The following is a 12,493-nucleotide window of genomic DNA, read 5'->3' as shown; positions in this document are numbered from 1 at the left end:
CCACAATGATTCAGAACAGAATATCTTGCATTTTTTTAAACCAAATGAATTCAGTGATTTCAGTGGCTGTTACAACATAGACTGGGCACAGGCCCGGATTTGTGGAAAGGCCACCTAGGCCTGGGCCTAGGGTGGCATGCTGCCCAACCACACCCATATTGGTTCAAAAACACTGGGGATGCGCTGAAGATACAATTATTTTTTAGAAAAAAATTTTAAACTTGCAAATATACAGACAATTCTGGTGAATTGCACACAATCATGTGCAAGTGTGAGTCACATGGGAGCCCTAGAAATAACACCTGCCTTGAGGTGGTGATACTTCCAGGTTGCCTGGGAAAAACTCTGCATTGTGGGCATAAACATGATAGTCTGTGTCCAAAATGTATACATTGCACAATTTATACACTGTGAAACTCATGAGGAAAATTAAACCTTAACCTTAAATTTGCCCCATACCGTCACTGTGTTCTACAAGATACATCAAGGTTCAATTACTTTAAGAACTAATATATGGCCGTGTAATCTATGGAAAATATTTACACATGCTTTTGAACAGGTGACCAGTAAATGCTACCTGCTGATTAATTGCTGTAAGTGATAAGAATTGTAGGGGGGGGGGGGGACTTTGCACCATTACAGTTTTGGTGTAACAAAAAAACCTACATCACATATTTAATTTTTGCTTAACAAATTGATATTTGTGAATGACACATACCAAAGTCGAGTCTGTCTTTTTGGTTCCTCTGAAGTAATGCCAAAAGCAGGTCAGACAGATACGCAGATGTTTCTCTTGGTATGCTGGAAATAGATGGCATGTTAAAATAAACCACATCAGTGATGGTAGAAGGAAATAGGTTGATGGTTGTAAGAAATAAAAATAAAAACCAAGGCAAGGCTGCATTTTTTTTTCCCGGAATATAAAAAGTGTCTCCAGGTTGCAGTAACACTTTGTAAGTAAATATTTCCATTTACTGGTACATTCTGAGATAATGATTCCATCTGCCTGACTAACTACACTGTTTGCCCAAATTTTTGTTGTTTACCTGTCATTGTTTTTAATCAAGCCTGAATGTATTTTTTTATTCTGTGGTAGGCTTCTATGACATATATTGTGAATGAAGCTTTAGTGCATAGAATTAACATTTAGAAAGATGGCTGACCAATTAAAGCAGCATACTGCAAGCTGTTTACATTTGTTTTTGACTATAGCAGGACGCCGACCTGCCAACACTGTCTGTTTGCAATCTCTCAAGAGCAGAGACAGCAGCTGCATAGCAGAGTATAAATTCCAGTAGATACAATAATACAGTCACGAGGCCCAGGTCAGGCCAGCTGGTGCTGTCTCCTGACTCCCATTTTCATTCAGTCACATTATGGAGAGAGTAGGCCATGTGTAACATATATTCCTTCATACAACTTTTAGCACTTACAGATATTGTATACTATACTCCTTTAAGGATCCCCAACATTTGATTTTTGCTGTTTTCAGATGAACATGTTTAAAGTGGACCTGTCACCCAGACACAAAAATCTGTATAATAAAAGTCCTTTTCAAATTAAACATGAAATCCAATTTCTATTTTTTATTTAAGCATTCATAGCTGTTGTAAGCTCATTTAAAAATCTCCACTGTCAATCAAATATTGTCTGCCCCGCCTCTATGCCCGTGGCATAGAGGTGGGGCAGACAATTACTTTCACTTTCAATTCAGCACTTCCTAGATGTCACTGCTCTCCACACATTCCCCCAGTTCTCTTCACCATATAACTGTGTGGTCAGGGCATGGGAATGGACATCAGGGCCCCCATTCTGGTGCACAAACAAGATTCTGAGATGATGCAAGGCTTGCCTTAATAACAGTGTCCACAAAATGGCTGCTGCCTGCTTGCTATAATTATGAAATCACAGACTGAAGGAAACAAGATTCAAATAATTTATATAGTGTAGTTAAAGTTCATTTTCCTTGACTAATCTAATAAAATAGGATTTTGAATATTTTTTTTGGGTGACGGGTCCCCTTTAAAGTAATATGCCAACATTGTGGATCAAAGGGATTATAAAGCAGTTCCCAGTAAATTACTGTAAGGAACAAGGTGTGGCAGGATGAGAAGAATAAAATGACAGACAGGGTAGTTGTTGAAGACACATTAAGATGAACAGTTACGCATAAAGAATATGCTAAAGCAAGAAGCACAAATAGAGTAAATAGGATGTTGTAAGCAGGGAAAAGGTTTAAACATGATAAAGAAATTAAAGGCAGTAAAAGAGAAGAAATGTGTCTGTCATGTCCAGTGTCGGACTGGGATGTCAGGGGCCCACTAGAAAACTTTAGACTGTGGCCCCACTTTCCAAACTATTATTCCTCCTCTTCTCACTCAACCTCTTTATTCTCCTAATCTTTTATATCTACTTACTATACTCTATTATTTCATTATTAAGCATTTTTTTCCATAAAGAAATAGTGAATGCCCATGAAATAGGTTAAATGGTTAGAAGCAAGAGGGCCCAGTTTTCCTGGTATCCCTCTGGGCCAATCCGACACTGGTCATGTCAAAATGAAGAGAAGGCTACACAAAAATACAGAGATAAAAAGTAAAAGACTTAAACAGATAGAGATATCAGATAGATCAGATAGAGTTGGAAAGAATATAGTAATTTATTCATATCAGAATGCAAGCGTGCACAGCTTCTACAAACACCATACTGGGGAAACGTTCAATTGTGACTTTTAATAAATAAGCAGTGGGGCATATTAGATTTTACCCTTGTTTGACCTTGTGATTGTAGGGCTTCCCTAGAGATTGGTTGGTGTGATGAACATCTTATTCAAACATCTGGTTCAATTTAACTCTGTAATATGCAACCTGCTGTCTGCCACTGGGGATTGTCTTTGGCTGACTTTAACCTAGGCCTTCTGCACTGAGATTCTGTTTGACCTTGCCACTGGCTAAAAGACACTGACTTCATGCTGCTGGGTTTAATACACTGAAGCTTTGTCAAATCAGTCAATGTTCCTCTGGGCTCCACTAATTACTCACATCTTCACTGCACCTTCTATGTCAGCCTTTCTATACCCTAGTCCTACACCTCGTGCTGACAAGCAGTAGAGTTTTATTTTTCTATACATTCATGGGTGTGCTTGTATCCTAAATCTGTTCCAAATCATTGATCTGTGGCTCTTGATCTTAGTTTTTTCCTGGTCCTTTTATGTAGCTCCTATTCCTAGTCTTGGCATCTCTTTCTTGTTTCTAATCTGTACCTACTGCCTTTCTCTGCCCATACCTTTTTTACCTGCTTCTTTTGTGATATTGGCTTCTAATTTTTACCTTAGCTTGTTTTCAAATTTCTTGTTAAATCCATGTCTGTACTATGCTTTTTAGGCAATCTAGTAAATTTAACTTTGGCATTTCCCTGCCCATACATCCAGCATCCTAACATGCTTTTGTGGGCGCTCCATGTACAGCTAGGGTTGCCACCTGGCCGGTAAAAATGATGGTTGATCCCCAATGTTATTAATAGGGAAAAAGGATAAATATATAGGAAGGCTGATATTTTTTTCCAGAAAAAGTGGCAACCCTCACAACAGCCAAGCAACCTAGCCAAAAAATATTTTTGCATGATGTAAGAAAATATAAGAAAAATGTCACTGGTTGTAACTATTTGTGAATGTAATTGCAACTGTTTGTATATCATCTTCTCTTTCCTGGGCCTAAAACAATGTAAGTCAGTTTTCCTCCCGGCCAACCAGCTTGCAACATTTTTTCAGGAGGCATTGCCAGGAGTGCAGAGAAAGTAAACAGCTAGACAGATACTGCCTGGAAATTTGCTTAGAAATCAATTTTCTTAAAAAAAATTGTTTTTTAGGTGGAGAACCTCTTTAAAAATCAATTAGGTAACCTTGCGTGGTGTTCTTCCAATTGAGTATCAAGTGAAGGCTTGCATCATTAGATGCAATGCATTGTATTTTTGATAATCTGGCAAAATAATATTATTGCTCAAGTAGTATATCAAATGTAGTTTAGCACAGTACAAAGACATTAATACAAAGGGCTGCTTAACTTGCAGAGGCTATATAAACAAATCATAATGTAAGGGTAGAGTATTTAGTAACAGAATTGTACTGAAACAAAAAGTTTGTACTAACCTAGCGACAAGATTTTTATTTTTCTCATAAAACAGTCTCAAATCTTGTGGGCTATTAGCCTGTAAAAAAAAAAAAGAAAAAAGTTATGGTATTGGGTTAAATAAAGCACTACAAATGAGAAAATAGAAACTACATCTGAATGAGCAGTTTGTAGTCATAATATGGGTTATAGCATGAAGTGGAAAATACATCAATTAAACCTTGTGTGTGTATTATACTGTACTTTATATTGTAAATATCAAATTCTATAGGGATATTCTAAAACACTTTACTGTAAGGACAGTTTACAAATTGAAAAATCTAAATATTTACTGCTTTCATCAATGTGTCAATCCCACATAATGTGTGTCATAATGCAAAATCAAACACCATTCTGTCCTATGAGCTATAAGAACTGAGCAGCTCCACCAAAACTTTTGGTTAAGAATTAATGCAATGTATAAGAGAGTTTAAATGATTTTAGAAAAGCTCATTTTAACACTGTAACAATCAATATGTTACAGAAAGAGCTCGGTAAGCTCTTTGTACAGAGCAGTATCCATAATGAAAAAGTAAATAATCTGGCTATAAAGCTAAAGGGACACAAAATACTGCATCCTTTTATCTATATCCATGTTATGAGGGAAGTAGGGGTGTGTGACTATATATTACACAATAAAGTGGGGTTTGAACCACACCACTGATTTGAATGGTCATATACTTCAGCATAGTCAAAAATCAATAGAAAACAGTCTTCTTTCTTACATTATGGGAAAAAACTTGTTTTGGGTGCAGATCCATTTTAAATAAGCCAAAACTTGGACTTGTATTCTTTGGTATGTAAGAGCAGCAGTCAACCCTAATTCAGCAAACCTCGGCCACAACATGTAAAATCTGATTTTCATCTTCACTTAGAATTAATTAGGGTTTATGCTAGGCAAGATCCTAAAAGATACTAACCCTTCAATCAATTTAAGATAAAAGGACACACACAGCAATTTAAAACACAATTTACCTGAAAGGGTGGCTTGCCAACAAGACATTGATAAATTACTGTTCCAATGCTCCACAGGTCTGCTTTTGCATCATAGTGCTGTGACATTATAACTTCAGGAGCCTAGAAAGAAAAATACATCAAACAATCAATACATTAATGTGTGGCACTAAAACATCAAGTAGTCATTAGAAGAATTCATTAATCACATGCACAACATAGTAACCAGAATTAGACCTGATATTTGTCAAGACAATCATAACAATAAGCCTACCGAATGTATTAGAAAGGCAAATATTGTTCTCTGGGACAGGGGAATAAAGAGTTGTTTTAAACTTTGGCTATCTAAGACCAAAACATAAATCCTATATTGTCTTGGACAATCTATAGTAGTAACTACCCTGGGAGGTATAAAATCTGTGATCTTTATAATCTCTCTTTTTTTTTTGTTGATAGATTTATAGTTTATTTTAGATCTTACTCCTTAGAGAAGTATATGAAGATACAATGTATGTATGTGTTGAAAAACACAATAAATAAAAACATTTAAAAAAAAAGAGTTGTTTTAATGGTCAATAGATTTTTATTGAAGATATTCTCAAGGCCTTTAGTATAAGTAGCATAGAGTCTATTTACACAGACGGCTATTCTAAAAATAAATTGCACAATTGACATATAAAAATCACGAGGTTATAGTAGCAACACTGACCTTTAAGAACACAGAGCAATTTATTTTCAACATATTTCTTTTATTATTAACATATTTCAGCTTAGTAATATTGTTCAAGTAAATTTAGTTCAAAGCAATGCAATGTAAACGCTTACTACCTATTCATTTTAATGGATTGAATAAATTAAGTTATACAATACTGGCAGTATGCTATTATGCTATAAATAGCACAGCATAATCCATGTTATGTGACCTTATGCAACAAGCACGTTCTAATAAGTGAAAAAATAAAATTCTGCCTTTTCTTTGCTACTCGTAACCATGCCATTTTAAAATAATAGCAGATTAAGAAGCCACAGTAACTATTATGTTACAAAAACATATGATTCTGGCAATGTAGCCTGTGTATGAAGCAACCTCTGTATAGCAACCCCTAAGCTTACAGAACGGGAGTACTTGTGCCAATATCCTATTTATTTGGAAATAAAGAAAGAGTATTCCACCAACTAGGCCTGCTTTGGGCAAGCGGTATATTCCAAATGTTTATGGGTTGCAATATATGGTTGCAGATACAATAGGTTACAAGGTTACAAGATGCAATCTTGCCATTCTACAAATTGTGAGATGTTGCAATGTTCATAATTAAAACAAACTACAGCATCATCAAACAGAAAAATCTAGCGAACAGAAAAAGCTCAATAATAAAATGTAAATATTGCAATTACAGGTATGGGATTCAATATCTGGAAAACTGTGATCCAGAAAAGGCCGTCTCCCATAGGGTCCATTATAATGAAATAATCCAAATTTTTAAAAATGATTTCCTTTTTTCTCTGTAATAATAGAACAGTACCTTGTACTAAACTAAGATATTATGAATCCTTATTAGAATCAAAACCAGCTTTTTGGGTTTTCTAATGTTTACATGATTTTCTAATATACTGTTCCGAGTATTTTGAATAACAGGTGCCATACCTGTACCACAAAATAATTTCTGTACTCAGGTTAAGGCAAATCATTGAGGACAAGGAGTTACAGTGCATAATTATGCTTCAATTATTTTGGAATTTATAGAAAACAACCTCTCTGTGTATTTGTGCATGTTATCACTAAACTAGTGTATATATATATTATATATATATATATATATATATATACTGTATATACACACATACATATGTAACTTACCATATACATTGGGGATCCACATAATGTAGCAGCCATCATATTGCTCTGCAGATAACGTGCAAAGCCAAAGTCCGCTAAGAAAGAACAGCACATACGTAATAAAGATCAAATTCCTTGAGCAATAAACAGTATGAGCAAATGTATTAACTACAAAATATATCCCAATCAACGGTTCTTATATTGAATCAGCCATCACAACATCACCTGGCACTGCATTCCACAACCTCACTGTGAAGAACCACCTAAGTTGCTTCAAATGAAATTTCTTTTCTTCTAGTCTGAAGGGCTGTCCTTTGGTATGGGTAAAAGGCTCCCTGCTATTTGTCTATAATGTCCTCGAATGTACTTGTAAAGTGTAATCATGTCCCCTCGCAAGCGCCTTTTTACCAGAGAGAACAATCCCAACCTTGACAGTCTACCCTCATAATTTAAGCCTTCCATCCGTCTAACCAATTTAGTTGCACGTCTCTGCACTCTCTCGAGCTCATTTATATCCCTCTTAAGGACTGGAGCCCAAAACTGCACTGCATACTCCAGATGAGGCCTTACCAGGGACCTATAAAGAGGCATAATTATGTTTTCATCCCTTGAGTTTATGCCCTTTTTTATGCAAGACAGAACTTTATTTGTTTTAGTAGCCACAGAATGACACTGCCCAGAATTAGACAACTTGTTATCTACAAAAACCCCATGATCCTTCTCATTTAAGGAAACTCCCAACACACTGCCATTTAGTGTATAATTTGCATTTATATTATTCTTGCCAAAGTGCATAACCTTGCATTTATCAACATTGAACCTCATTTTCCAATTTGCTGCCCAGTTTTCCAACTTATTCAAATCAATCTGCAATGTGGCAGCATCCTGCATGGAACCTACAGTTCTGCACAATTTAGTATTATCTGCAAAAATAGAAACAGTACTTTCAATGCCCACCTCCGGGTCATTAATAAACAAGTTGAAAAGCAAGGGACCTAGTACAGAGCCCTGCGGTACTTTACTAACTACACTGGTCCAATTAGAAAATGTTCCATTTACCACCACTCTTTGTAGTCTATCTTTTAGCCAGTTTTTTATCCAGGTACAAATACTATGTTCCAGGCCAACATTCCTTAATTTCACTAGTAACCTGCTGTGTGGCACTGTATCAAATGCTTTAGCAAAGTCTAAGTAAATCACATCCACTGCCATCACACTTAGGATAAGGCCTAAAAGCTGGGAGTGTCTCTGTATAAGCTGTCTGTTCTCTTTGCTTGGCCTGCGGGATACATGCTGACCATTGGTACTGTGAGTATATGCTTATACACAAATGTTCTATGTTCCTGCATTATTCTGATAAACTCTGGATTTAGGCTAATAAATCAGTTCTATGGTTAGGTTAAGAACCACTGGTACCCATTATTGTGTACTACATTATAATAGTAGTTTAACAACACCCTGCCACCACATCATTGCAAGGGCTCACGCCCAAGTAAAGAAAGTGTTGTTGGAACAATTATATGGTTCATAACGGAGAAAGGCACCGTTCCAATTTACAAAGGTAATCATTTCAGAGAATGACAATATCTGACTAATAGATATTTTATTATTTCCTTTGGTGTAGACACTTCGTTTGATTTAGGCTTACCAATTTTGATCCGGATACCACTGAAGGTAGCTTTTTTCCGGGAGGCATAAGATAGAAGAATATTTTGTGGTTTTAGGTCCCGGTGGATAATGCCCTTGCTGTGTAGAACTCGCATGGCAGCAGCAATTTGCTGTAGAAAAACTCGGATTGTATCTTCACTCAGTGTCCCTTTGGCTGCTCATGTAAAATCAGAAGATGAATCTAATTAATAATATATTAATACTAGATTTAAAGGAACACATTTAAAAATACAACATAGAGGACTATACACATGAAATAAATCTGCATTAAAGTTGTTCAATTTAAATTAACTTTAGTATACTGTGGACAGTGGTGTTACAAGACAATCTGCATGAAATATTTTAGCTGTAGTGGCTTTCAAATTATTTAAGATTTTTTTGTTGTTAAATCTCTCAGGCCTGGCATTTAAACAAACTGGTTGCTAAGGCTTAGGTAATTACCCTAGCAACTTAGAAACAATTTGAAACACTTTGGTTGCTGGGGGTTAGTGACTTCAACAACCACACTGTATTTTTCACTTGCAGATTAAACATAAGCTAGTGTAAGTATACATAAAACCTGTATTATGAGATTTAGGGCAGATGCATCAAAATGTGAGCTTAGAGTTTACCACAGCAAAATTCACCCACTTATTTTTCAATGAGTGAAAGTTAGAGTTTTAGAAATACCATATGTGTGAATAGAAAGTGGATTTTCTGGCTAATGCCACCCTTTGATAAATCTGCCCCATAGTTGTGTGGCTATGTGCGCTATTTTCCCCTGTAAAGTATACTGTAGTTTATTTAATTTCTGTATTTACTTAGTGGCTGTGACATGCAAATACAGCTCTTATAAGAATTGTTTTAGCATTCTCACTCAACTGGACCCATCAATGTGGTAAATTGGACTAGTTCCATGTTTGCTTTTTGTAGCAAAATGAATGAAAACACAATATAGTTAGCACAATATCTCAAAGGATAACCTTTGCAATCACTTAATGAGCCTGGAAGCTTTGAAGGGATCTTGGGAAGTACATTCCACACTAGGTGTCTATGTTCTGGAGTTGGGCCAGTCCTATGTACAGTATATTGAAATTAACTTTCTAGGAGAACATATACCAATGAATGTTATAGATAACATACTTGAGAGTAACAAGGGTTAAAAAAGACAAAAAAAAGAGCAAACAATAGTGCCAAAGTTATCTTTCCCATTGTAATATGCCATAGTGGATCTAGAAGTATTACTTTTTTTGCGTAATGTTATCTAATATGCATGTAGAGAAACATGATGTCTGGTGATTTTAATAGAGTGAGCGCTAATACATCTTCTAGGCAAAAGGAGCCCCCCTATAAGATATATTGGATCTAACTGTCAATGAATACCTGACACCCAACTCCTGCATGATGAGAGATTAAAGAGAAACAGATGCAGAGAGAGGAATAGTGAACTTGATTATGAATAGTAACTTGATTATTTCAGAAATGGTACCACATTTTTAATTGACTGTATTTAGAAAGTATCATATTTCAGTATGCTGAAGCTTATATTAAATTTTCATTTTTGTGATAGTTCCCCTTTAAATACATGTGTGGAATTCTAACTGTTAAGCTAAACTGTATCCAAGCCCTAATGTCAAATGATTTTATAGCTCTGGACAACTAAACAGTAAATACAGCAAATTAGAAAGCGCACACTCAGATATATACTGGTGAGGTATATAAAAGAAAAAAATGTATACACACTTAAAAAAAGTATAGAACAAACGTATTTAAAACAAAAGTCATTAAATTACACCCTATGGGGCCCATTCACTAAGCTCGAGTGAAGGATTCGAATGAAAAATACTTCGAATTTCGAAGTATTTTTTGGGTACTTCGAGCATCGAATTGGTTAAATTCGTTCGAATTTGAACGAAATCGAACGAATCGAAGTAAAAATCGTTCGACTATTCGACCATTCGATAGTCGAAGTACTTTCCCTTTAAAAAAAACTTCGACCCCCTACTTCGGCAGGTAAAACCTACCGAAGTCAATGTTAGCCTATGGGGAAGGTCCCCATAGGCTTGCCTGTGATTTTTTGATCAAAGGATTTTCCTTCGATCGTTGGATTAAAATCCTTCGAATCGTTCCATTCGAAGGATTTAATCGTTCGATCGAACGAAAAATCCTTCGATCGATCGATCGCAGGATTAGCGCTAAATCCTTCGACTTCGATATTCGAAGTCGAAGGATTTCAATTCGAGGGTCGAATTTCGAAGTATTTTTAACTTCGAAATTCGACCCTTAATGAATCTGCCCCTATGTGTTTTGACCAAAGTGGATTTTATTGGGGAAGAAAACATACAATAAAAAGCAAAAGTCGACAGGACAACTTAAAGGAATTGTTCAGTATAAAAATAATATCTGGGTAAATAGATGTGGGCTGTGCAAAATAAGAAATGTTTAGAGTTAGTTAGCCCACAATGCAATCTCCTGCAGCTCTCTTGGTTTCCACTGACTGGTTACCAGGCAGTAACTAATCAGTGACTTGAAGGAGGCACGTGGGTCATAACTGTCTGCTTTTAAATTTGAGCTGAATGCTAAGGATCAATTGCAAACTCACTGAACAGTTATGTCCCATGTGGCCCCCTTCATGTTGTTGACTAATTCAGAGTTAGAGAGCTGAACAGGAACAGGAAGTTGGGTTCAGTTATACATAGTAACATAGTAACATAGTAATTAAGGTTGAAAAAGACACACGTCCATCAAGTTCAACATTTTTTTTTTTTAAATCTGCCTAACTGCCAGTTGATCCAGAGGAAGGCAAAAAAAAAAAAATCCATCTGAAGCCTCACCAATTTGCCTCAGAGGGGGAAAAAATTCCTTCCTGACTCCAAAATGGCAATCGGACTAGTCCCTGGATTAACTTGTACTATGAGTTATCTCCCATAACCCTGTATTCCCTCACTTGCTAAAAAGCCATCCAACCCCTTCTTCTTTTTTTTTTTTGCCTTTCCTAAAGACAAACTGATTTATTTGATTAGTAGAAAAACAACATTGATAAAAAATACAGCATACCAACCCCTTCTTAAAGCTATCAGCTTGTACAACTGATTCAGGGAGAGAATTCCACATCTTCACAGCTCTCACTGTAAAAAACCCCTTCTGAACATTTAAGCGGAACCTCTATGTTAGACTGTGTCTGTTCACTCAAGCCTTTATAGATTGCATTTTTGGCTAACTAACTATATTAGAAACATTTATTTATTTTGCTCAGCCTATCTATTTACCCAGTTCTTATTTTTATATTTAACTGTTCCTTTAATGTGCCACTTTTTTGTTTATAGATGAATTTTTTTTTTGCAATTCTAATTCTGTTTTTGCCCAAATCTGTTGTGGAGAAATCAGTATATGGCTAAATCCAGAAACTATGGATTTGGTGCATAGCTCATAAAACACAAAATCTACCAAGCATAAAACAGTTCTGCTGTCGAATGACTGTAAACATCAAGCTAGCTTCCTGATTCCTGATTCCAGGGATGCACCGAATCCAGGATTCGGTTTGGGATTCGCCTTTTTCAGCAGGATTCGGCCGAATCCTTCTGCCTGGCCGAACCGAATCTGAATTTGCATATGCAAATTAGGATTTGGATTCAGTTCGGTATTCGGCCTAATCTTTCACAAAGGATTCGGGGGTTCGGCCGAATCCAAAATAGTGGATTCAGTGCATCCCTAATATAAACAGTATGTCAGAGATGTTGCTAACACCAAAGTTTTGCTATTCAAGAATATTTTTCTGTGGGTTTAAAACTGCATGGAAAAACTGATTCACATTTACTGTTCCATCTAAAATGGGTGCTCGTGCCTATGCACACAAATATTGAGACACAAAAGAAATTATCTGTGTACA

General features: G+C 36.1%; 1 protein-coding gene across 2 annotated transcripts in view; it reads right to left on the bottom strand.

Moving 5' to 3' along the window:
• LOC108709614 (serine/threonine-protein kinase ULK2-like) overlaps positions 1–12,493 on the bottom strand; it is a 75,578-nt gene that overhangs the window by 30,427 nt on the left and 32,658 nt on the right. For both annotated transcript variants that reach the window (XM_041584091.1, XM_041584092.1), the window contains exons 7-11: positions 8,606–8,779; positions 6,979–7,052; positions 5,142–5,243; positions 4,148–4,206; positions 719–801 (exon numbers count right to left, since the gene is read on the bottom strand). In XM_041584091.1, coding sequence (XP_041440025.1) covers positions 719–801; positions 4,148–4,206; positions 5,142–5,243; positions 6,979–7,052; positions 8,606–8,779 — 492 coding nt within the window. The remainder of the gene's footprint in view (positions 1–718; positions 802–4,147; positions 4,207–5,141; positions 5,244–6,978; positions 7,053–8,605; positions 8,780–12,493) is intronic.

The sequence above is a fragment of the Xenopus laevis genome, chromosome 2S (genome assembly GCF_017654675.1).
Source record: "Xenopus laevis strain J_2021 chromosome 2S, Xenopus_laevis_v10.1, whole genome shotgun sequence".
Taxonomy (NCBI): Eukaryota; Metazoa; Chordata; class Amphibia; order Anura; family Pipidae; genus Xenopus; species Xenopus laevis.
The sequence above is the reverse complement of the archived record's forward strand: the minus strand, read 5'-3'. Positions and strand labels throughout refer to the sequence as shown.